The following is a 26333-nucleotide window of genomic DNA, read 5'->3' as shown; positions in this document are numbered from 1 at the left end:
TTGTGGTGGACATTTCTGTTCATCCCCAGCCACCGCCTTAAATTGTATTGAGCACTTCTGTCCAACCTCGGGATTGGTTTTTGTTTTTGTTGATTCTGTTTTTGTGTTGTTTCATTCATGTGTGTTACTACAAGTAGCAAGGGAAGAGTTAGTCACCTCTGGAAGAGCCCCGACCAGAGGTCGGCTGATTACAATGAGGTTTCGCTCAGTTCCCCAAGTGGATCGTTCGTGACGGCCATTCAGCTGTCGGCACGATTCCTTACACCTTAACTTGGGTAGGCTGGTCTACGGTGGCATGGTTTGCAAAGGCTTTTGGGAAGTTTTAGTTCCCTTCCCCCTACTTATTTCTGCCACTGACCAGGAGTCCGGGGACCGCGTCCCTAAGGCCACATTGGCTTCCCGGACAGAGCCTCCAGTTCCCTGGCTGTTCCCCTATCCGCCACCTAAGGACGACCTGAGGACGTGCACGATAGGTAGCGCAACCCACGGGACTCCTTGACTGTATAATGTTCCTGCGAAAATAAAAACTATAAGAAACAGTAGTAAATTGAAAAGTGATAACGAAAAATCAATTGTTAGCTTGCCAGCTTTTTGAATTCACCAATATGTTGATAGAAAGAACACATAATATTTTTTCGAAAACGTTAGATAAAAACTAATGCAACTGTTCAAATATGTTTTTCCGTTAACCAGCTGCCCCCCCCCTCTATGAACGACAACTCTCAAAAGTCGAAACTTATGCGAGCTAAGGACTAACGAGGCATCACCTTTCAACGTGTGATTCCTTACTAAATATCCTAAGCTCGTATACTTTCATAAGCTATCATTCTCCTTTTTTTTCATCTGAATATATCTGGTTGGTTTATATTTATTTCTACTTTATCCGCTGTGAATATTTTCGTTACCATTATTATTTTATATGGTAATGTCTATATATTTGTGCATATAAGTGAACTTCATATTGTATTTTCACACACCATTTCATGAATAGCTTTGTCAGTATTATTTCTATGTTTGCATCATTCTATTTTAAGACAACTCAATTATCAAATATCATAATATCTACCGTACAGGCTTTGCCTTCTGTGAGATTTCTATATTTATTTACTTCCATAGTGTACTATATCTACCAATATCATTGTTGTCTTGTCATCAAGGTGAATAAATAATTTTCATCATCATTACTCCTATTTTCATAACCTCCTTGATTATTGCATTGAATTTCATTCATTTTGATAATACCAATGTATTTTGATAATTTCAGTATCATTTTCTACCACTACAGGAGCACAATGGTGTTCCTCAAGTAAAATGATCAATCTTTGTCATATGATTATCCAATTAAATGTTAAATATTTTGGGGATCATAAGAAATAATCCTATTGCTATTATGTAAATGGGACGTCGGATCCATTTCCATCAACTCTTCATTGCGACAGACTTAATCAAAATTGAATTCGTGCCACGGAGGCGATAACATCGAAAATTCTGACGCCCAACGGATTTCTGAAAAGCTTCAATCTTTTCATTAAATGAGATTGACGGGATTGTTTTGTGATCCCGAATATCTACCGTATGAAACATTTATTGTTCCAGTTTGTAAATGTCAGAAAAAGCTTTAATTCTTATTTCTTTTCTAATATCTAATAGACTCTTGATATGGAAAAACAAGTCAAAGTATAACTGACAGTGCACAGTTTTTATTAACTGTATTTTTCAAGACAGTAATGATGACAATAAAGGCCTCCAAAAGTGTTTTATTCGTTAATAAAATAATAGCACCATATAAACTACCAGAGATATGAGGCAAAAGTACCTTATTGAAAATAAAGTATTTGCATCACATACCTAATAAAGTTGCAAATGAATCAAATATTTCAAAAGGCGGTTCTGCTTGCCGGTTTTCATCAGATTCAAATAAATAACATTGCATAAAACAAAAATTTATTCAAATTCAATTCGATAGAATAGAGAGACAATCAGCGAAAAAATATTCCACAAATTCCAATTCATTATGTTATTAAGGTACTAATAATGAAATAATCTACAGTTTCGGCTTCTAATATATAAAAGTTAAGTTTAATTGAATGGGTGTGAAAATAATACTTAATAATTTACAGAACATTCCATGGTAACATCTGTTTCGACACACTGTGTTGTCTTCTGAGCGAATTATAAACTAATCTAAGTATTGTAACTTTATCTTTCATGTAAAAAAAAAAATTAAAATGAATTCACTCGAAAGAAAGGCACAATGTGTATAGCAGTTCTTCGTCGGTAAGCACTATGGGTTTCGTTCAAAAAAACTTTTCAGTATCCGAATATTTAAACAATTAAATATATTTTTTATTCGACGCTACACAGCCAATAAAATGAATAGTATGTGATATGGTGGACTGTGTAAACAAATCGAATCAAATTGAGTTCATTAAATCACAGCAGTGAAGTGAAATTCTGAAAATATTTGATATTCTTAAAATACTGGCTGGAAAATTAAACAAGAATAGACATCAAAATCTAAGTGTACTTCAAATTCGTCATTTGTTCATGTGTGAAAAAATTGTAATAACTGATTTATTTATTATAGATAAAAGTACGCTTTCACTTATCTAAGGAAAGTCCAGGAAAATAATATCAGGAAAAATATCCTTATTAGATTCATATCAATTAAAAGAATAATAATAATTAGAAATGGTACCAAAATTACCTCACCTGTGAGTAAATGTACATTTTAGTTTCTCGTCAAGCCATAGATGTAGTCTGCTTCTACCAGAAATGGGACTAACTTGAAACACGTACTTTCCCGATTTAAAAAAATAGACATGGACGTGGTCGATGATATTTATCGAACTGGACGGATTGAAAACCCACTATTCGACAAATTACCTGAATATGTATTCCGTGTGACAATCAGAGATGGAAGTTCTTGCTCTTCTCTCTCTAATGATTCCAGACAAGTTCTGTAGGAACCGCCTGCAGAAAAACTATCGTAAAATGTGTCCAACACTTAAACCCTGGAAAAAACAATTTTCATAATGGAAATTCATTCAAGACTTCGATTATCTAAAAGGTGAATCTCATCCGAATGAAAGTATCAAGATGAGTTTCCGTACCTTCCCAAACGAAGGGTTCCGTTAACCAAAAACATCACGAAAACATTGTTAATGAGATGGCGCCCCTTGTTCTGGAAAAGTGATTGTGACTCTAGAATCCTCAGGAAGTGAAACTTTCTATGAAACTTTCAAAATATTAATGTGAAACTATATCCGAAACGAGTTCGTCAAATTCATCGAAATTGATTGATTGATTCTCATGATCAAGGATCACCTACCGCGCAAGTCTATTCTGAAAAATGTACACAAATAAATTCGGTTATATTGGAAAGAAAAATCCACCAATCTGTATCGGGAACTAATTATCATACGTGTGTTGAGAAAATTAATAACAAAGAACATTCGAGCAGACCTAGAACTTTCAATAAGTGATAAAAAAAAGGTTAATTTATAAATATCTCGTCTCAAAAAATAAGAAGTGGAAATCTTAGCAAGGCAGAAGATGTAATTTGGGTTGCTTACTCCTCAGGAAACCTTTAAAATCATCTGGGATTACCATTGGTAACATGAAAATTAAATAAAAACTTCAGTAGGTACATACATATATGCTACAGTATATGATGCAATCTCCTCAAATACTAAAAGTTGCCTTAATGAAATGAATAAAAACACCTTCGTCTAATTACCACTAATTGATTTTATTTATACGACCGGTTTTGGGTTTGACCACATTATCAAGTATAAAACTGAGATGTGAAGTTTGAAAACTCGGTTTTATCAGGAGTAAGGAGAGATATTTGATAGATAGGTGATTGGGCGAACCAGGATGGCAACTTCAAAATTCGCCACTGAAAATCTAGGGGTTGTTGAACTTATAAATTCAAGAGAGGAGACCTACATAAATCGAGTTGCTCATTTAGGGGTATACATTTCTGGTTTTCAATTGATTTGTTAATTTCCATGGCTTCCAACAAATTAATTTTCTTCCCTTTATTACGTAATATGTGTAGGATTTTGAGGTTATCTTTATTTATCTTGTGTTTTGATTTTTGAAGATGTTCGTATATTGTAGATGTTTTGTCCAAACAGACTTGTTCACGCAGCCTTATGTCAAAATTTCTACCAGTTTGGGCTGTACATACTGTAGAGCATTCGCCACATTCTATTCTATATATACCTAATTTTTTAATTCTATCCCGTTTGGGTTTTGCATTAAACAGGGTTCTACCTAAATTATTATTAGTTATGAAAGCTGTTGATATTTTGTATTTAGAGAAATAATTTTGAATATTTTCAGAAAGTTTACCTGCGTAGTTGATGCTACTATACTTGACTATATTGTGTTTAGGTATAATTTAGTCATAAGGGTTTTGTGAGTTTTACCTGATATTATCTTTTCTATTAGATAAATTGGTACCCGATTGTTTACTGCAATTTGCTTAATTATTTTTAGTTCATCTTGGAAATTATTTTCAGGTAAAGGGATTGCGAAAGCTTTGTGTACACACACTAAAACTTGCATTGGTATCAAGGGACATTTGGAAAATTACTAACAACATAATTAATAGTTGGGAAATTATAACTATCTATCCGATCATTCAGAACAATGTTGTTTTTTATTATTAAAAACAAAATACCTACCAATGCAACTTTCAATATTTAAGGAGATGACATCATATACTTAGGTTACTCCATAACTCACTCAGAAGACGTTTGAATAAACGGTTAGTATGCGGTGTCAAATCATCTAATGATTTAACATAATTATTAGCAAAGTATTACTGATTGTAAAGGTGACGCGTGATGCTCTGTATTTTGTCTCAATTCAAGATCAGATCGTTGCTTTTTATATATTATATGCACATATGAACCAATTCTACAAATATCATTGGATAAAAAGCTAATTTTTTTCTCCCAAACTCTGAGAAATAGATTATCCATTTTTACATTTGCGACTTTCGTGTGTCGTCACGATGAGATCGAGAATGGCAAAAGATGAAGGAAGGAATCAAATTGTAAGAAAGTAACCTATTTTAGAGTACTATTGAATGACCTCAAAATATCTATACAACTCTTTTAGTTCTGAAATACCTATATGGATAAACTGAATATTTTCATAATCCATTTCAACTACATTTGGAAATATCAGAACTATTAATAGGTTACCATAAGATATTCATTGAGAATTTGTACAGAGTCACACTCAACGTTGAAGTTTCAAATACGAATCCGTATTTTGTGATCAGCAATAATCATTCAATATTGAGAAATTCAGTTCTGTTCAATATTCCTGAGAGTTTCAAATTCAATAATCATCAAAATGTATATTGTTTTCAAATTCCGGTCCTGGTAATCAAACGAAAAAAATACTTCATTCTACAAACAAGCACTTCCTTTTAACGCAATAACTGTAATACTCCTTCCGATGCGCGCTTCAGCAAGTTAACTCCTCAAGGAAATGAATTGACCTAAAATTGGCTTCTATTCATATCTGACGAAATACAAATTCAATTTCCGATACACATCAATGATTTCATGTCTAAATTCAGAGTAAATTTTGTCAAAAGGTGAACAAGGGCTTTTTGAAATAGCACTCACATCACTGTTCGTAGTTCTTACGCCACACTTTCACTATTTCCAGACTTTCCAAAGTATCCTCAACTCTAGTGTCATATACCGAAATCGGATATGTTGTGCATGATCTTTGAAACGGGTTTTAAAGGCTCGCTTAGTCTGACCGATATAATTCGAGTCAAAGTTCTCGCAGCTCATTCCATATATTCACGACTTCTCATTTTTCAACATTATATCTTTAGAGTTATGTAACATTTGTTGAAGTGAGCTCCGTTCAGAAGAATCCCGTGCAGAGTCTCGAAATTCAGTGGTCCTTTAAAATATGATTCAATAACCATTGGAAACTGATCTTCCCAATAAAAAATTAATATATTTTCAATCGTTTACATGATCTCGAAGCATTATCATAACTCAACCCACGTATCATAAAAGTAAAATATAATATGATATCGCAGTTTTTTTCTCGAAAATTGAAAGAGAAACATTTCATAAAACTGAACTTCGATCAAACATCAAATCCAAACTCAATAGAACAAGTAAAATATTTTCGTTATCCTCAATTTATTACTCGATCGAAATACAGTGGATGACTTGATGCTTATTTTTGTTCGAAAATGTTTCGAAATATCCCGTAAAATATGAATATTAAAACAAAGTGGATATGTAAACGTATGTCTACTTCAAATGGATCATGTATAGACTCAAAGATCAAAGTGGTTGGTTTTACTCGCTCACACATACGCAGCCTGATATAATGAAAACTCAAGTAGCCATCATCGAAATAGGCGAGGCGTTATGGAAAAGATTTTCCAAAATAGGAAACTCAACTATGGCCAGTGTGATAACAATTGAGGATTCAATATCCACTCTCTTGAAAGTATTTACGCGAATCAAACATAACTACAAAGTTACTATCATAAAATCCTTCCCTAACTGACATCGATGCCAACCAAGGTTCGAAATCGATACCTAATTATTGTTTTCAAAAAAGTCATATAATTATTATAGAATCAAATTTTTCTTTAAAAATCATATGAAAATGTAAATCGATCTTTGATGAGCATTGATTCGAATAAAAATAATAACCACTCCACTGAGTGATACGGAATTACGTAAATGATAATTATTTCCTTCAATGCATGAAAACTATGAAACAGTTGAAGGGTAGGCTCACAGAGTTTTACAGCGATCAGATACACTCGACCTGTCCAGCTGATTAAAATGAAAATAAACCAGTGCTCATATTCCACATTAACTCCACATGAATCATATAATTCGAATTTTTGAGTTCATGGTATTGTTTATTTTTTTTAGAAACATATTAGTACAGTCAATCTGTCAATTAATGGCTGAAAAATCACCCAATGGATGAAACTTGGTGAGTAGTTAGAGAATGATGAAAGAAAGCTTATCTAGCGATGGCCACCTGCTACCTGTGAGGGTTTTTGGAAAAACTCAAAATATTTTGAAATACATTTTTCTCGAAAACTATGCAATTTACAGAAAAATGTATTCAACAAAAATATACAGGGCATCGTTATCTACAATCAATGTCATTGGTGCTATGTTGTACAACAAAAAAATTGCGCAGTAGGTGGCGCTAAAGTTCCAAAAAAAGTTTTTTTTTCAATTTTTTATTCTGAAATTTCCATTTTTCAGCTACGATCCAAATAGAAAAAATGTTCATTTTAATTTTATAAATAACTTTTTTTCATACAACTCACCGTTTCAAAGATAGTAGAGATGAAAAATGAGACAGCAAAGCTTTGCAACCCTTAAAAAATTGTTTTTTATTGTAATCGAGTGAAACCTCAGTGATACTCAATTGTTATAAAATGAAAACATGTATATTATAAAAGAAATATTTAGTGTATGGTCGGTCGGTAGCCAAGCGGTTCGTCGTGGGTGATTTGTTCACTCACTCGAATTGACTGCCGTGTTGGTCGGTGGTTCAAGCCCTAGTCTGAACGATCGATCTTCACTTGCTATCGTCCAACCCGTGTTAGGAATCACACGTTAAAAGGTAAGACCTCGTTAATCCTTAGCTCGCACAAGTTTCGACTTCTGAGGGTTGTCGTTCGTAGGGGTGCGACAGCTGGTTGATGGAAAAACAGATTTTAAACAGATTTTAAACAGTTTTCTCAAACAGATTCGGCAATAAAATGTATGACATCAATTCAATTAATTTATGGACCTAATCCAAATTTCCCAAAGAATCAATAAAATCGTTATAAATTTCAACGTTTCCAATTGAATACTAAATTGTTTTTTATATCAAAATAAAACTATTTTACAACTTATTTTACAAGTAATCATTCCGCTCAATGAAACAATTTATATGAAAATTTTATGAAAAGGTATCCATAAAGGTCTAATATTAATAGTGATGTTCACTAATTATATGTTATAAACAATATAGATTATTACTTCTCGATTGAAGGAATTAAAATACATCTGTTATCTGCTCCGTGGCTGTCATCATAGGTTGTGAAAGCGTAATAGTGAAATTTTCACTTTAATAAGCTGCAGCTCTGAAACGGTAAGACGTATAAAAAAAATTAAAATAAAAGTTGTTTATGAAATTGAAAGGAACAATTTTTCTATCTGCATCGTATAGCTGAAAAGTGAAAATTCCAGGACAAAAAAGTGGAAAAACACTTATTTTTTCACTTTAGCGCCACCTACTATGCACATTTTTTGTTGTACATCATAGCACCAAATGACAATAATTCTAGATAACGATGCCCTCTACATTTTTTGTTGAAAACATTTTTTTGTAAAATGCATAATTTTTGAGTTTTTTCAAAAACCGTCACAGGTAGCAGGAGGCCATCGCTGAGCTTTCTTTCATCATTCTCTAACGACTCACCAAGTTTTATCGATTGGGTTATTTTTCAGCCTTTATTTTTTTTTCGACAGATTGACTGTAGTATATTTCCTACGAACAACAAGCAAAATTGAAAAAGATGCGTGCCATCGAATAATTTCAAAAAGTTGCCTTTTACACAAACGCATTCGAAAAACTCGAAAATATCTAAGTGAATGTCAAAGCATTGCTTCTGAACTTCATTTTGTTTCAATTAAAAAACTCCTCAAATGAAGGGAAAGAAATTAAAAGAAAACGACTCGATTTTCTGGGAAAGGCACCACCCACTACAACGTCTAGTCAGGCGAATATTGCAACAGCCTAATATCAACAAGGCGTTTGGTCCTGATGAAGTGCCGTAACTTTTGTCATATTCTTTTGATTTTTTGGAAGTTTCCGTAATATATTTGTTTGAAGGTAGTTGACAATGTTCCATGGTGGATATCATATTAGAAAATGATGATTTGAAATCCCTGAACTAGAATTGAAAACTAAAATGAATAGCTGAAAAAATAACAATTTTATCAAGAAATCCTGGAATGGAATTAAAATTCAATAAAAATCAGGCAGAAAATTTGAAAAATTGAAATGGAATGAAAAATTAATTTTTTTCTAGAATTCAAGCCAAGTTACTTCACGACGTTTCGGTTATCTTCGGGTGATGACTGGACAATTCTTTCGAGATATGACTATTCATAGGTCATTCGAGTGCTTTCACCTATCCCCTCTTTCCTCTCTCCGCTCCATCGGTTTTACCGGAGATGACCGTTTAGTGGGAGTTGACCGGTTTCCGCTTGATTATGGGTTTTCATATGTTGCGTATCTCTACGTTAGCTTGACTCAATGTGTAGTTGGACAACTTATGCATTGTCTTTAAAATTCCTCCTAAACCGGTGTTCCTCCCTATAAATAATCTTAGCTTCGGACACTTGATGTTATGTTGATGAATCCAAACATGCTCTGCTATTCCCGAATTGCTGGTTTCTCCTCGCTGTGTGTGTTTTTTGTGCTCGGCAGTGCGGACTTTCAATGGCCTCTTACTTCCCTTGGCATATTTTCGGAATAATTTACATCATCCTCCCTATGATTTCAACCACAATGTTCGTTTGAAAGGTGTAATGTATCATGTGCTCCATGAATGTTTGATATTCGTTCCCCCATATAATTCAAAATTTATGTTTTGGGAGATCACTTGAAGCGTGAAAAACATTTGAGTTTGATTCATCACAATCTTCACCCTCCCATTATTACAATATATACCAAAGAGTAGACTCAAAAATGTTTTCAGTGCTGATGTTGATTTGCATATTGTTGCTATATCGTTTCGATCAGCAAGCCTTTGAAACTTACATAGTTTGTTGGTAGCGATCGCCTGTTTTATCTTCATTTTTGTCTTTCTCATTATCTTTCTTGAGTGTTGGCTCCAGGTCATTTCTGAATTCAGTATCACTCTCAGATTATCAACTATCCCCACAATATATTCCCTGATCTCGAATCTTCAGAGGTAATAATTTCCTTCTATCTTGATTATATCGATGAATTCTACTATGATCAATTTGAGTTATTGTTTTAGGTCCATATTGTTTTGTGATACCCTGATGTTTATCTTCACTTCACTTCATTTCACTACTTTGAGTCTATTATTGACATTTAGCTCGTCCGTTACAAGGCATATAAAAATGTGACTTGCCTGCAACCCATTCCACCACTGTTTTTTCCATTAATCGCTGATGTCAATTTTCTCTAACCTGCCTTTTACCTGCAGCTTGTTGTCATAATTTATCTTCTTCTCAACGCTTGGTTGTTAGATTCTGAGAATATATTTTCGAATCGGCCTTAAATATCAAATATGAAACTACTCCCTCATTCTTTTGAACATATTCTGCTTCTTATGGGATCTAACATGAAGGCATACTTACCTTTTGTGAACATCGATCACAATACAGACTAGTCAATTGTGATTTCTATAGAGATTGATCATTTTTAATGATTCCAGATATATATTCCAAAACTAAACTTATTCTGAGTATCAGAGCAAGTCTACGAGCATGCCAAAGGAACAAAATATCCCTTCTATTCTGTTATAATTTGTTTTTCGTGAACCAGTTGTTGCCTCCTCATGAACGACAACCCTCAGAAGTCGAAACTTGTGCACACTGAAGATCAACGGGGTCTCAGCCACGAGACTACAGTGTATCAACTCAGATATTTTTTTCTTCAAAACTATGATTCACTGGTCTATAATATTCCTATCTATTCTCAAGGCAACGATTATCCTCTCCCACCTGAAATCTCGACCGTAATCCACTAGTTCGGGTTAAATCAGAGCCCAACTAATATTTTATTCATTTTCGTCGAAATCCGCTGAACGCCATAAAGTTTCTCTATCTTTTCGAAGCCTTGTCAGAGTTATTGGGTGTTTTTCGTGCGAGGTGATGATTTGAGTGTGAAATTTTTCACTTTTCCTCTTTCTGTAAAATGAAACGTGCATTCCGAAGGTTGAAATGTTGTGCATTGGTTTGCTCAATTTTCTTCACATATCAGCCTCAAAAAGTAGTGAGTACACTTTTTCCCATTTGCTGAAAATGTTTCCAACAACTTGACGTAATCCAATACTCGTATATGACGGTTATTGAAAGTAAAATATATTATGAAAAATTATGAAAATGGTGAAATTTACCTTGATATAATTCTATAATTATATGAGTGATGAACCGAGAGCAGTTATTTTCAAACATTATTCATAGGGTTTATGATGAAATTGACTGATACCTGATGTGAATCCATGATAACGAACCCCTCACTGTTATATTTTCCTGTAACATTTCACAAAATCGCTTCACGTGTTTCACTAAACAACAGCTTTTTCAGACGTGGTCAATACAAGTTTAGTGATTCTTAGGACTTGAATTCAACATAGTAGAGTTATAGAGTTCAGCTACTTTTTATGTTTCTCATTAACAATCCGAAGGACTTAAATCAGGTCACCGAAAAGGCCACTTAATTGTCCCCTTTCGTCTCATCTGGGGACTTTGAAACATGTCATTCAAATAATTACAAACATTTTTGGAACACCGTCCAATGTCCAATTGAAACAACATATTTTTTCAATGCATGCAGCATAATTATATATGATATTGGCAGGACTCAATCGATAGCATCAGATAGAAAATTGTCATTAAGTCATGTCTTAGGAGTTTTCATTGACCTCTATGAAAGGGGGCTTTCTGAAAGGGGCTTTCATTTATTCCATCCGGATAAGGTAGTGCGCAAATTTTTCACAAATGAAATGTACTTTCCATCTTTCACATATAGTTAGTGTGCATACTTAAAGACTGGCTATAAATGAAATCAACTGAAGTGATAATTCGTTCAGGCCAGTCTCAATCCCCTACACTGTAGGTTAATGGACCGACACCTATCAAAAAACAACTACTCCCCTGGCTAATACCACGAAGGGCGTTGGATTATATCCGACAGGTGTCCGTGCAGGATTCTTCAATAAATTTATTCCTGTATATGCTGTTGGCAATACACCCGCCGCAATAGATTTTCAATTATTGGAACACACCTGCTGACCGGTTTCGGGATGTTTGGCCACTCGTCAGTGCAAGACAGTGTCTATCATCGAAATGAAGTCGATGATTTCCGATAAGAGTATCATTTCAGACTATTATTTCTCGAGTAACCAAACAGCCTGAAACCGCCTGCAAGTGTGTTCCAAAAATTGAAAATCTATTGTAACAGTTGTATCGCCATGAGCATATGCAGGAACAACTTCAGTGAAGAATCATGCACTGACACCTGTCGGATATAATCCAACGCCCTTCGTGGTATTAGCCAGGGAAGTAGTTATTTTCTGATAGGTGTCAGTTCATTAACCTACAATTGAAGGAGTTGAGACTGGCCTGAACGAACTGTTTCTTCAGATGAATTGTACTTTTTATAGTAACATTCTGCCTCATTCTGCCTTCATCTCTAAAAATTTTAAAAAATCTGTAACTGGCAGTTTTATTCTTCGATTCGTTTCATTAGATGTCAAAAGAGTCTATTGAAAATACTTCTCCCATACCGGAATAAAATACTGTCTTTCGACGCCCATTACACTAATCAAGTCAGCATCATCAGGAAATGACTAGAACTGTTCCTGTCATCTTCTAATGATGATAACTCAGGCAAAATGCGCGTCAAGAGAAAGTATTTTGTTCTTATGAGGCAAAAGTATTTGCCTTCAAGATATTTTAGATATAAGAATATACGCTGATTCTGTAAATTCATTTCCCATTTTTTTTAAATTCTGGGAAATGAAAGTCTTCAAATTTTGGACCGACGGTACTTGTACCTTCACAATATACGATAAGCTCTGGTACAACTCACGCCCTTGACAGTGAAAATTTGCTTGTATTTTTCATTGCAATTTTTCCTTACTGCTACCTCTATAGCTTTATCATATATTAAATTCCCAAACTGCCTCGTTTTCTTTTTGAACTTATTCAGTTTCACAAAACAAATTCTCTAACAATGTTCCCATGAATATGTCTGTTAAAATGCCGTTGGTCAGGTAACTCGGCAATCTAGTTTCCATTTTCATGAATGTTGAAAGAAGTTCAATGAATCCTACCCTTTCTTCAAATATTTTTGGACACTTCAGCATAATTCACAAGACACAATGAGCCCATCTCAATCTTTCAACAAGCGAAAACACGGTACTAGGTGAACAACAGGAACTGCAAAATATTCTGAAAGGATTCATCTTCAGTATTCATTATGATTCGATATGACGTTTATTGAAAAACAATTCAACTTCTGCAGTTTTCGAAAAATTCATCTTGGGCATTTCCTAGCTCCATATCTTCCCAAGGAGTGGGAAGCAGTGGGTAGGTCTTTTCTAACGAGGCATCAGTCGATCCCCATCCCAATTATTAATACTGATATATTGATCATAATATATATTTATTGAGCAGTACAAAATTCCATTCGTCCATTCCCCCTATTGAATTGATATATTTACATATTTACTCTATTTCAATATTGTTGAATGCAATAAAAGTGGTGACAGAATACCAACTGAATCGATGTCTTCTCTAGAGACTGAAAAAGTGAGTCCCATTTTATTCATAAGGATATTTAGTAATCCAGGAGCGAAATATGAAAAATTACTTTAAAATTTTTCAGATGTATGTTGTGGAATTGTATAGTTACGAGTATTAATTCATAAATAAAAAAGTTCAATATACTTAGCCAAAACCAACATGGTTTCAGAGAAGGATATTCTACTGCAACTAGAGATTTGATTCAGCTGATACAGGATAACATAGAGGCAGACGAATTGGTCATTGGATTGTTTTTCGAGTTATCCCGTGCCTTCGATACTCTTAACATCAATTTTATCTTGACAAAAATATATGCACTCGATATACGTGGAAAAATTGAGGACTGGTGCCGTTCACTCCTAGAAGGGAGACAACTGATAGAGTAAATGATAAGATATCTGATGAATTCTCAGTAGACTCAGGATTCCCTCAGGGTAGCGTCCTAGGTCCACTGATTTTTTTTGTTACTCATAAATGACCTTCCCGAACATGTGAAAGATGGAAAGGTTTACTTGTTCGCAGATGATTCCCCAATTTTAATATCTGGCCCTAACAGAGGTGAACTACTAGCTAAAACGAAAAACGTTTTAAATCAATTTGACCAGTGGTGTCAGAAAAACAATTTAATAATGAACTACTCGAAGTCTGTTGCTATTCAATTCCACATATCGACTACGGGAAGAGCCATCGGTGAAAACCAGTATATAAACAGTTCATCAACCACAATTCAAAGTAGCTCCGAGTTTTTGGGTACAATCATCGACGAAAACCTCAAATAGGAGAAATGCATAGGGTCTCTATGTTCCACTTTGAATAAGCACTCCTTTGCGTTGATAAATTTAAAGAGCTGTTTGAATGAAGAAGGTCTCATGAGCGTTTACTATGCATTGGAATATTGGTATACGATTGATATTCCACTTGGGTTTTCGAGAATCTTGCAGAGATGCTTTCAAAGAAAAGAAAATATTGACATTCACGAGTATCTATTTGTATAAATTATTAATATTTGCCTACATTCATAAAAACCATTTTATTCAAAATGCGGATGTTCACCACTACCCAACCCGTCAAAGAAACCAATTCAGATTGGAAATTGTCAACTACTCGACTTATAAAAAATCCCCAAAATATGATGCGGCAAACTTTTTCAACATGCTACATAATGACTTTAAGAATCAGCCAAACCTGTTCAGATTCAAAACAAAATTGAAATGTTATCTGTTATCTAGGGCATTTTGTAGTATTTCAGAATTCATTTGGTACTATCAATGAACTCTGTACTGCGTACTACCTACTTTCAGTGTTGCTTGGTTTAAAAATGTTTTCAAAGTGTTTTTATTGTTTTATTATCTTAACATTGTTCTGTTTTTGACTCATCAATGCAATGTAAATTGGTGTATGATCAATAAATGTCTTTTTATCTATCTATATTTACATTGGGTACGAAGTAATTATGTGAAAAGTATGGCATCGGTGATGAAATAATGTTATATCTCAACATGACAAAGAGATTTGCATTGATTTTCAGGTGAAAAAGTGTCCCCTCATAAACAATATTCACTGCCATGCGATACGTTTTTGATAACCTACTATGTATTTATCTGCGTCTGTAATAATATGAGTAGATCGCTTTCAAATGAACACGCTGTAGTACATTTTTCAGTAATCTGATACGACAAGAGTGTCTCGCACAAATGCCAGATACTGCCAGATACGCAAGCACTTCGCATTGTGTTAAAGGAACCGAAGCTTAAAATCAAATTCCGTTCTAGGATTCCATCTCGCCCCTTCTACCGCCCCCGACCGAATCTTAACAATCTTCTTACTGTCAAACTTTGGGTCTGTGATTGACATGTTTTGTTTCAGATTCGGAACTCGAAGATTTAGAAACTCCTCCCCGGTACAGACCAGATAGCCTTGAATCCCTTTGTAAGGCCACTCGCTTCAGTGAGGCCGAAATAAAAAGAATTTATCGAGGATTCAAAGCTGAATGCCCCACTGGAATCGTCAGAGAAGATACCTTCAAGATGATTTATGCTCAGTTTTTCCCACAAGGAGGTGAGTGTTACGATCAATTTTGTTCATTTGTATTGAGTGGTCACGATCTGTACTGTTTCTAGGAGAATAATAGTCATACTTTCTATTTGTGGTGAAAAAATGTAATAGCGTGTTCATTCAAAAATAGGTCTGAAAATGCATTTTTGACAAGATACAGGGGGTTGAACAAAAAAAATGTAAGAATATTGTATGTGTTACAGTCATTGTAATTAATCAGGTCTAGTTATAATGACCAAATTCTCCGGTCAAAGTGATGAAATACAAGTAATTGTTTCAATCACTCATTATACATAATAGCTAACGCGGTTCAGCTACAGTAATAATAGTCCTAGGAAAGTAATCACTCTGACAACACATTTTGAAGAAGGTTCCGCGTCAGAATACTCGCCACGTGTATGTTGATGCAATCGGCTTAATGTGCGTCGAAACCTTATAGCAGTTCCGGTGTGGCTGGCTTATCAACAAAATCAACAATCTGTGAATTTTAATATTTGGTACGGAAGTTGTTGATCAGTGTTACAAAGACAAACATCATGGAAGTTCGTTTCAGTGAATGATTTTGTAAAAGAATCAAATCTAAAGGAAAGAATAATAATAATAATAATAATAATAATAATAATAATAATAACTTTATTCGTCTTTTAGATCATTTACATGATATAAGACATAATTGAAAAATATGAAAATTATATAAAACAATTATAACGGTCCACAGAATGACATAGATCGGACACTTAAGACAGGTACTTAACTATATACATATATAAAAAATAAAACAAACACAGATACACGTACAACTACATATATATTAATTTTCCTTTATTTTCAGTATTTCAATATTAAATTTTACAAAAAGGATTTGAAGCTTTTTATCTTCTATTGATTATCTGCGAGAGCTTTCGACAGTTGGTAGTAGTGTCATCTTCTAGGCACTCCTAGGAGCTCCTAGAAGTCACAGAAAGTCACAATTTCTTCTAATCATTTCCAGCATCCAATTGCAAAATTCAGGACGGTTCGGAAAGTCTCGCGGTACTCGTTGCAGATGGTAAGGGTATAAGAGTTGTTCCTTTAAAATTCGAAATACCGTCACATGATCAACATTTAGCTGAAAAGGAATCTTTCTAGTACTGGTAGTAGGTTGTTCTTCAATCAAATTAGGTACTGCTTCCTCGAGCTGTGGTTTTCGTACTTCTCGATGGCGACCACAATCCTGCGTTCTTTTGTCGAATGAACCATTCTCGTAATCGTTGATGAAGTCGAGCAAATATTCTATGTGAAGAATGCTGCCGTTGAGGATACATTTCAGCATATCTTCTAGAAGCTTCTAACCCATTCCCCTGCGACAGACCGTAAACGTAATGCATATCAGCCATTTCCTCATTTGTGTATGCCATTTTAATAACAAGTGAATTATTAAAATAACAAATCTAGAACAGAACAACAACACACAATTAGTATTGAATCAATTTTGACAATTCACAAACTGACAGCGTCATACCTACGAATTTATTTGTCACTATCGCTAATATCGACGTACTAGATAGATTAGTTTCGTATTTTCGCATTTATGACGATGTATCTCTGTAGTTATTCGTAAAATATGTTTTTGTTGCGAACTAGTTTATTTTGGACAAAAACCCAAAAGACATTTTTTTGTTTAGAATGAAACAGGCTATCGGAAATAAATTTTCAAATGGTAAACAAATAATAAGATGAAAAGTTGCATTGGAAATAAATTTTAGGGGTTGCCTTTTCCACCCAAAGACAAGGTTTTATCTATAAACATACCAAGGATTGGCTGTTTTCGAAAGTTGGATGTTGTTAAGTTTCACTGTTTTCCTTAACGCAAAGCCTAAATATACTGCTTTAGTTTCATTCAGTTTTAAATCAGTTGACAATGGAACAGTATCAATCGCTATTACATATCACCCGAAGATCACCAACGTCTTGCGAGATACGATGTTGTAAATATAGGAAAGTCTGAAAAATTAATATTGTCTCAAAAAATTAAGGCTAATTTGGAGTAAACAGATCATTCATGACTGCAATATCACTATTGGGCATGGTGGACGTGTCACAATGATGGAAGAAATAAAATCTATATTTGAAAATGTGACGGCTGAACTCGTCACAATATATTCTAATCTCTGTAAACCTTGCCACAAAAATCTCAAGCTGATGAATATTGAAAATTCATTATGGTTCACCTAGCCCATCTAACCAAATTTGTACAACTAAGGACGAAGCTTTGAAAACCAAAAGAGCAGAGGAAGTGGCATATCACTTGGTACTTGGCTGATATTTACCTTTTTTGGTGCCCCAAGTGTTTTACAAAGTGACAACGGGAGAGAGTTTGCGAATAGTATAGTTGAAGAGGTTCGCGCCATGTGGACTAAACTTTAAATTGTACACGGCAAGTTTCCACATTGGTAAAGCGCGTGTCAAAAAACCTAAAACCTGAATTTCGTAGAATCAGAACAAACCTCAAGATAGCGCGATGTTTTCAGTAGATCTTGCGTTTCATCAACGTTCGGGTGTTGGTCGATCGTTTAGTTTACCAGTGGACTCGAATTCATCCACATTGGGAATAGTCCCAATGAGACGATTATGGCGACCGTAAAATGGGCGATGCGCGCGGTACGTTAGCCGAACAGAATACCCATTTTGATCAAACAATTTTATTATTCGCACGTCTTGTCGAATGTTATATCCGATCGTGGTGATTTGATACTATTTGACAAAATTTGTCAAAACTCAAAAGTCCCTGTTGGAAGATCCTGTATATTCCTTATTCGATTTTGATAAATTTCAGCTATGTTACTTCAAGTGATAGGAAGTTCATTTAGCCTTATTCTGATACAAACTATTGAGCTCGGTGATAACTAGGGACACAGTTTATTGAACCAAAATATACGCTATTTCTTGTAGCATTTATTTTAATATTCAACTCTAAGCTCCTGTTCATTTCTATGCCACTCATAGTTTCTGGGTTCATAAGTCCAAATCGTAGTATAATGTAGTGAACGTAGAGTACATAACGAAGAGACCATATCATTGAATAAAAAATGAAATAGTTGCTCTATTTGAAAAAATCAGACAGTTTTTTCCAAGTATGACCTTCCTGGTGCCTTATAACTTATATGTCTTTTTTTGAGTAATCGAGAAAATGTGCGATTTGGGATCTCCGTTATAATCAATTGTCATTTGTATCGATACGTCAAGAATCCTCATTTAGAAAAATACTAGTCAATGTTGGTATATGGGCAAATATTCCGGAATAAACACTCACCCAGAAATCATAATATACCAGAAAACGACCTGTTTAGCATTTTATTATTATTTCTGAAAGAAAACTGGTTTTATCAAAACAAACTTTACTTCCAAAACTTTCCTTGAATTCAGCAGTGTTAAATTACAAATGCTCACAAACAACCCGACTTATTTTTTATTGTACACGAAGTAAGTTAGTTAGTTGACTTGTTGTTCTATGAGGCATATTGCCATTGAAGTATTCATTTCAGCTGAACTTCAGTCTCTGTTCTTAGTGTTATAGACGTGTACAAAGAGTTCTACGCTGTACAACAATTTACGAGTATGTTGTGCAGTTTTTCTCGGCTGGAAATCCTGAAGGCATATGAGGCGGTTTTTGCCGAGTGGCACATTCCGGAACTGTTGTTCAAAACTGAAGCAGTTCAGTATCTAGACAAGTCGCTTCTTTCAGTGTTGCAATATTTGACATGGTCAGTCATGCTGTATTATTGAACAATCTTGAAAATTTTGGAATGAGGAAGGTAGCTTGAGACTTGATGCAAATGAGAATAGGCAATATCCTCAGTGATACGAGATCGGTAGATTATGATGCCCCCCAAGGTACTAACCTCCGGCCCTTACTTAACAATATATATCAATGATCTATTCATAGTAGCTGTGAGTTGAGTAGGTTTTTCTATTTCTTCCTATTCCTATTTCGTATTCAAATCTCATGACTGGAAAACTTTGAAACAAAAAAACCTTCAACATGCCATTTTCAAAACACTTGCCAGATTTTCACACTTCGTGGATGGCTGTAGATAATCTAATCGTTGAGATTAGGTCTGTAGATACTATCAAATATTTAGTTGTACCTATAGATGATAATAACCTGATATGGAACGTAAACATCGACAATGTAATTGAAACGCCAAGATTCATAGCATATAAATTCAAATATCTATGAACTTACCACTCAGTACTACTCCAGTGGTTGTTGACACTTGAAGTTGCAGCATGACCTCTGACTTTATGCCTCCAAGATTCATAGCATATAAATTCAAATATCTATGAACTTACCACTCAGTACTCCAGTCGTTGTTGACACTTGAAGTTGCAGCATGACCTCTGACTTTATGCCTCCAAGATTCATAGCATATAAATTCAAATATCTATGAACTTACCACTCAGTACTACTCCAGTGGTTGTTGACACTTGAAGTTGCAGCATGACCTCTGACTTTATGCCTCCAACTGTCAACTACGAACTGCCTCTGATTGAAGAACTGTTCCCGAGTAGTGAGGACTGGATCCTCCGTGAAAACGAAATATTAGGAGGAGATAGTTGTTGGTTCAGAGATAGATCAAAAACACCTCTCGGTTCTGGTGCCAGTGTTTTCAGTCGCAGACCCAGGACATAGATATCAACCTGCCTAGAAACCTATGCGACTGTATTTCAAGCAGAAATTTATGCTATTGAATTGTGTGCGGAGAGATTGGAAGAATCCAACCTCATATACAAGTCAATAAAATATTCTCGAACAGTCAAGCGGCATTGGAAGCTATCGGCTCTTACCGAGCAACGTCTAAATTGGTAGCAAATTGGCAAAAACCACTCTCCTCGATAGGAAGACTTAACAGATTCCTGGCCATACTGGCCTGGAAGGCAATCAAGCTGCTGACACCCTTGCGGAAGAGGGTGCTGCAAGCAGCTTCATCGGACCACAACCTGTCATTGGCATCGCTTTAGGCTTTGCCAAACAAACATTGAACACCTGGATGGCAAGAAAATGTTTGGACTTCTGACAGAATCGAATCTTGATACCAAACAGTTGCTTACAGTATGGACGAATTACAATGTCTAACAGGACTTCTTACAGGTCACTGTCATTGGAATCATCATATACAGAGACTCGGACTGTCAGAAGACAATGTGTGTCGCCTCTGTTTGGAAAATGATGAAACAAAACGGTATATTCTTTGTGCTTGCCCCGCTGGGGACCAAATCAGTATTTTAGAGTTCGGCAGAGCCATACTCTTACCATCTGACCTGAAAGACCACTCACCATACCAACTAATTGGCTTCGTTAGGAAGCTGAGTTTATTTGGTCTAGTGTGAATAGGTATGAGACACAATAAACCCTTGTGAATTGCGGTGGAGGGTCGAATAGACCCACTCACTTTGGACCTAACCTAACTCAACCCACCACTCAATAGTTACGGATACCCTACTGCATACTTGTAGTCTTTTCAGATATGCAATTGTTGCTTGGGGAGCTGCTGTGGATAAATATTTCACAAAACTATGGAATGCTCAAAGAAGATTTCTGAGAAAAATGTATTACCAACGACATACCTGTCCATCAAATTAATTTTCTTGATATTCGTCCATTATTCTTCTCAGAAGCAGTAGCTAAGCAACATGAATATAATGAAATACGGACTGCAATAACCCTTCCTCACAAAGTACGAATAGCAAGCGTACTATGTTCCAAAACCTGAAAACAACATTTTGCCAAAAAGGTACTTTATCATTTAGGGCCAAAATTAAATAACGTCATTTCTTCTAAAACAGAAAGAACCAATTCTGTGACAATATTCGAAAATAAATTGAAAAAGTAGATACTCATTCCCCAAATCCAACCACTCCAATCCTGAAACATATTTCCAAGTGAATTATTCTCATTCACTTGGAAAATAATCTTGATATCATGTGAACAGAAATATGGAAACCCCCCTCATTTATGGATCTCCCTCTTTGTGGTTATGTCATTTATATTTATCCCCAAGTTGAAATAAATTAAAATGAATAGCTGAAATATCAATTATATCAAGCAATGAAACATGAAATGAAAACACATGAAATGAATAAAATAAAAAAATCAAGATGAAAGATGAAAATGACCACAAAGTATCAAGAAATAAAAAAGAATAAAAAATATAAATGAGCAAAAAGTCAAAACAATCAATAAAAAAATAAAATAAAATAAAAAATTGAAAAGATTTCAAACCAAGTTACTTCACACGACGTTTCGATGGTAAGTATCCACAATCGTCACCACGTGATGACTGGACTATTCCTCCGAGTGATGACTATTTATAGGTCATTCGAGCGCTTTCACCTATCCCCTCTTTCCGCTCTCCGCTTCACCGGTTCACCTGGAGTTGACTATTTTCCGCCTGATTACAGGTTTTCTTATGTTGCGTATCTCTATGTTAACTTGGCTGAATGCGTCGTTGAACAACATCCATGCAGCTTCTTCGAACACTCTCTCGAACCAGTGTTTAAAGAGGAAGTTCGAAAAAGCTCTCAAATAACTGGTTTGAGAGAAAGTTCAAAGAAGCTGTATTATGTTGTCCAATGACGCATTCAGCCAAGTGAGTGTAGAGAACTTCCTCCCAAACCAGCTATTCATTCTAATAGCTGGTTTGGGAGAAAGTTCTATTTGTTCCTTCATAGATTTCGAATCATATTAAAATCATATTAGACAATGGAAGTCCGAACTTATTTGTTTGTGGTATACCATTCCAATCCTTCATTATATGAATTTTGTAACGAATTCTTGTGGCAATGGCAATGGCAATGAGGATTCAAATATTTTAAGAATGAGAACAAAATAGAGGAAATCACTGAAACTGAAGGAATAATTTCTCGCATCAAATAATACAATACACAAGGGTTGATGAAAATAATAACTCAATCATTTCTCAGAGAAACATCCTCAAATTGAATTGATATTCAAAAGAAAACTCTCGAACAGAGATTTCTTCCTGCAAGTGACAGCTTCACAAATTGAATACGGCCCTGAAAATAACGGGAATATTGTTTTCCCATGTTCAAGAAAATTTGAACGTGAAGGTGCAATATCACATAACATTGTTAAAGGAAATGATCATACTCCGGAAGAAAGTTCCAGCTGCTTCAATGAATATTTCATGCCCCAATTGGATTTCAACGCAATCGCGAAATTTATTATTACAATATAGATAAAACTCCTGAGAAGGTTTTATAGGAATCGAATATATGAAAATACTTCGGGGATGTTTTATCGATATAGACGGATTCCTTAGCGACAATAATGTGTGGTATATCCAGCGTTTCAGTGAGATGAGAGTCTTTGAGTTGTAAAATAGATGTGCATATCTGTTTGCCTCAAATATTGGATGTACAGTATTCAGTATGTACATTTCAATGTAGACTTCAATTGACCGACAAGACAATCTATAATTTTGGAGTTGTTCATTCCTGAATTTCTTGACCTAACCTCTAGCACTTTTTCATTTTTGTTTATTTTTCATCAAATTCTGTCAGAATTCGTTAAGGCTTCCCAGTGATTTTATTTACGTCATCGTGTAAACCTTCCCAAAGATATCGGAGGAACTTTTGAATATCTTGCTGCTCGTAACCCAACAATCGGGGAACAAATTTTTGTATTCGGCTCTGTAAAGAAAATGTGTTTACCAATATATTCGATGATTCTGTCAACCGTAGTTTCTTGGCCACTCATACGAGAGTTTCAGTTAGAGTCTGGTGTTGATACTGGTGTTGATCTTTCGTGTAGGCACAACCATCTTGTGTTTGATAAACATTGAATTATGCTGTTCATAAAACACATATTACGAATATTTTTCAAACCAATAAGTCCAAAAGTTTCCACTGGAGTTCTGAAAATGCTCAAAATGTTGCAATTTCTGCTTTGTCCGCGTCACCTGTCACTTCTTGTTTATGTAGATTCGTATAGTTTTGGGCAATTCGAAAAATCTTTGGAAACCATTCTAGAATTCTGCTGAGGAATTTCTTTAACATCAATAACTTTATTAACAATTTTACTTTCTAAACTCAGGCCTGAAATTATTCGATCCACTTTCTTATAATCTAGGTTTTAATTATGATTTCTTGAGCTCATAGAAGATTGTATGACATATATTCCTTTGGTGAAAGTAATTTTCACAATTGCTTCCGTTCCACTTCCATAGAGTGATTGTTATTCCCTTCACATTTTTCTTTGTAGAATTGTTCTCCAGGAAAATTTCATCAAGTTTTGTAGAGTCAGGAATAGTGCTCAAAAATAAAGCCACATTCTCTCTTTGGCTGGCTGTTTTTTTGAATGACAAAAAGAAGTTGCTTTCGAATGGTGAATTTCATTGGTTATTTTTCTCCAATTTCATTGATGAAAGATAATGAATGCTTCAAAGCCAAAAACACCAAAAATTTCTACAGCTATCGGGCGAAAGATATACTCATTTCTCAAATTGTGATAGTTTCGTAGTTTGGAGTTTTCACCTGATGAGGCAAAACACTGGCTTTCGTAAGAGTGACAGGAAGATGGCAAGTTGCTAATGTATTTACACAAGTATAGTCGCAAACAACTGATTCACCGTTTCTCAATGGAACAAGAGTCATACTATCCGACTGTTTTCCGTCGTCCCAACTTGTACCTATGGGTTCCAAAATCGCAAGAATTTTTGCTGGAGTTGATCAGAGGATTATGCCAGAATGACGAGATAAACGCCCAGCGCTAAAACAGCAGCTCAACCAGTGCCTCATTCATTCACAAATGCACCGCATTTACAAAAGTAGTGGGCGGAGTCGAAATCCAATTGCAAGTCTGAAAGAGTCATCATCAAGTGGAGTCCTAAGTCCCAAGCTGAAGTAATAGCATTTATCCAAGCACCAGATACTTCCACAGTAACTGCGAGAAGACAAGTCTTGTTTTTCAAAGTGTCTGAACTTGTCTTCAGTAGAATACTAGTTGCTTGATTCAGTAATAATTGGTCCCATGCCCACTAGTATTTCAGGCCTTCAATTTTTACTGTTTGGACGGTGTTGGATTTCCAAAGAGATTTGCCTCGATCCTTCAGAAGCAGAAAGTGGTGCTTGTAACCAAGTTTCGTCTTCGATACGGTTGTTAGTGATAAGTTCCATCATTCTTGTTGATTCATCATCAATTATTTGTTATCCCAGTTCTACATGTCAGATAGGTCTGCACCTCAAAAAAAACGGAATAGCCGATGAATTCTTCAATTATTGGAATGCGACATGTCTTGGTAAAATAGATAGGCGTTCAGACATGACACGCAGTGATTATAACTTTTTTATAACAATACTTCAGGGCAGGGGTTCCCAACCTTTTTGCACCTGCGTACCACTTGAATTTTTGAGAGATATTGGCGTACCACTAGACCTATGATATTTAATCTTCTGAAAGTGTTCAAAGGCTTTTTTTAATTAAATTTCTGAGAAAACTCCATATTTAATGGTTAGATATTTGTTTATTTATAACATGCTTATAATAAAGGAGGAAAAAAAAGATTAAAATGGAATTAATTTACAGTTTATTCATTACCCATATACATAACATATAAATAACATTACATATACATTACATATAAATAAAAAAAAAGTCCGCATAAAATTAACTTGAAATGGGTGGCAAGTTTTGAACTTGCCACCCATTTCTTCACACATCAAGGAGAATAATCTTGTGTTTAGAGCCCCCTAGCCTTTATGAAGTCAATAACTTTCACAGCATCTGATAGAACGGAGTTAGGATTTTCCGGCATACCTTCAGCAGCTAATGCTTCTCGGTGGATAGCACAATGCGTACTTTTGCATTCAGAAACAACTCCCTTCATTTTTGCTGCTAGCCCTATCAATTTTTCTGACATAGCTTTTGCCCCATCTGTACACACGCCAATACACTTGGACCAGGAAATGCCTACTTTGAGCACATATTCATCAATTACCTTGAAAATGAGATCCGCTGTGGTATTTGATTCAAGTGGTTTGCAGAAAAAAAACTCTTCTACCACCTCTTCATTATAATCAAATCTTACGAAAACAAGTAGCTGCGCCAAGTTTGTAACATCGGTGCATTCTTCAACTTGAAGTGCCAAATAAGTGCATTCTTAGAGTTTTATAGCTGGGTTATGGGTATTTCGTTTTTCTAGCGACCCGTGAGCTGAGTCATGTTTGCTATTAACAGCATGTTGCTCACATCACTCACACTTACTACCTGAAACATTCCCTCATACCACTGGTGGTACGCATACCACCGGTTGAGAACCCCTGCTTTAGGGCATCGTCAGATAGTGAAGCACCAAGAGAAAACTAATTATGTTTTTCAATCACATGTATAACAAAAGTTGTGGAGTTGAATTGAAGGATGATTTCAATGTCTTCTTCATCCAGAAAGATGAATTCAAATTTTTCAAGATCTAGCTGAAGTCGCAGGTCTTTTGAATGATTCACTATATTAAGAAAATGAAAATGTTGTAATTATTGTTTTGTTCGCGACTGCTACTTTTTTTCTGTTATTTCTCAATTTTGTAGATTCACATAGTTTTGGACAATTCAAAAAATCTTTGGAAAACGTTTCAGATTTTTTCTGGGGGAATTCTTCGACAATATCACCTTCAATAACAATTTAACTTCTTAAAC

At 35.1% G+C, this 26333-nt stretch overlaps 1 protein-coding gene across 2 annotated transcripts in view; it reads left to right on the top strand.

Annotated features, from left to right (window-relative positions):
* LOC111504259 (A-type potassium channel modulatory protein KCNIP1) overlaps positions 1–26333 on the top strand; it is a 463024-nt gene that overhangs the window by 379251 nt on the left and 57440 nt on the right. For both annotated transcript variants that reach the window (XM_074177251.1, XM_074177250.1), the window contains one exon: positions 15453–15644. In XM_074177251.1, the coding sequence (XP_074033352.1) occupies positions 15453–15644 (192 nt within the window). The remainder of the gene's footprint in view (positions 1–15452; positions 15645–26333) is intronic.

Source organism: Leptinotarsa decemlineata, unplaced genomic scaffold (assembly GCF_025532065.1).
Source record: "Leptinotarsa decemlineata unplaced genomic scaffold, Ldec_3_MD MMD2_tig00002974_RagTag_RagTag, whole genome shotgun sequence".
Lineage (NCBI taxonomy): Eukaryota > Metazoa > Arthropoda > Insecta > Coleoptera > Chrysomelidae > Leptinotarsa > Leptinotarsa decemlineata.
The sequence above is the reverse complement of the archived record's forward strand: the minus strand, read 5'-3'. Positions and strand labels throughout refer to the sequence as shown.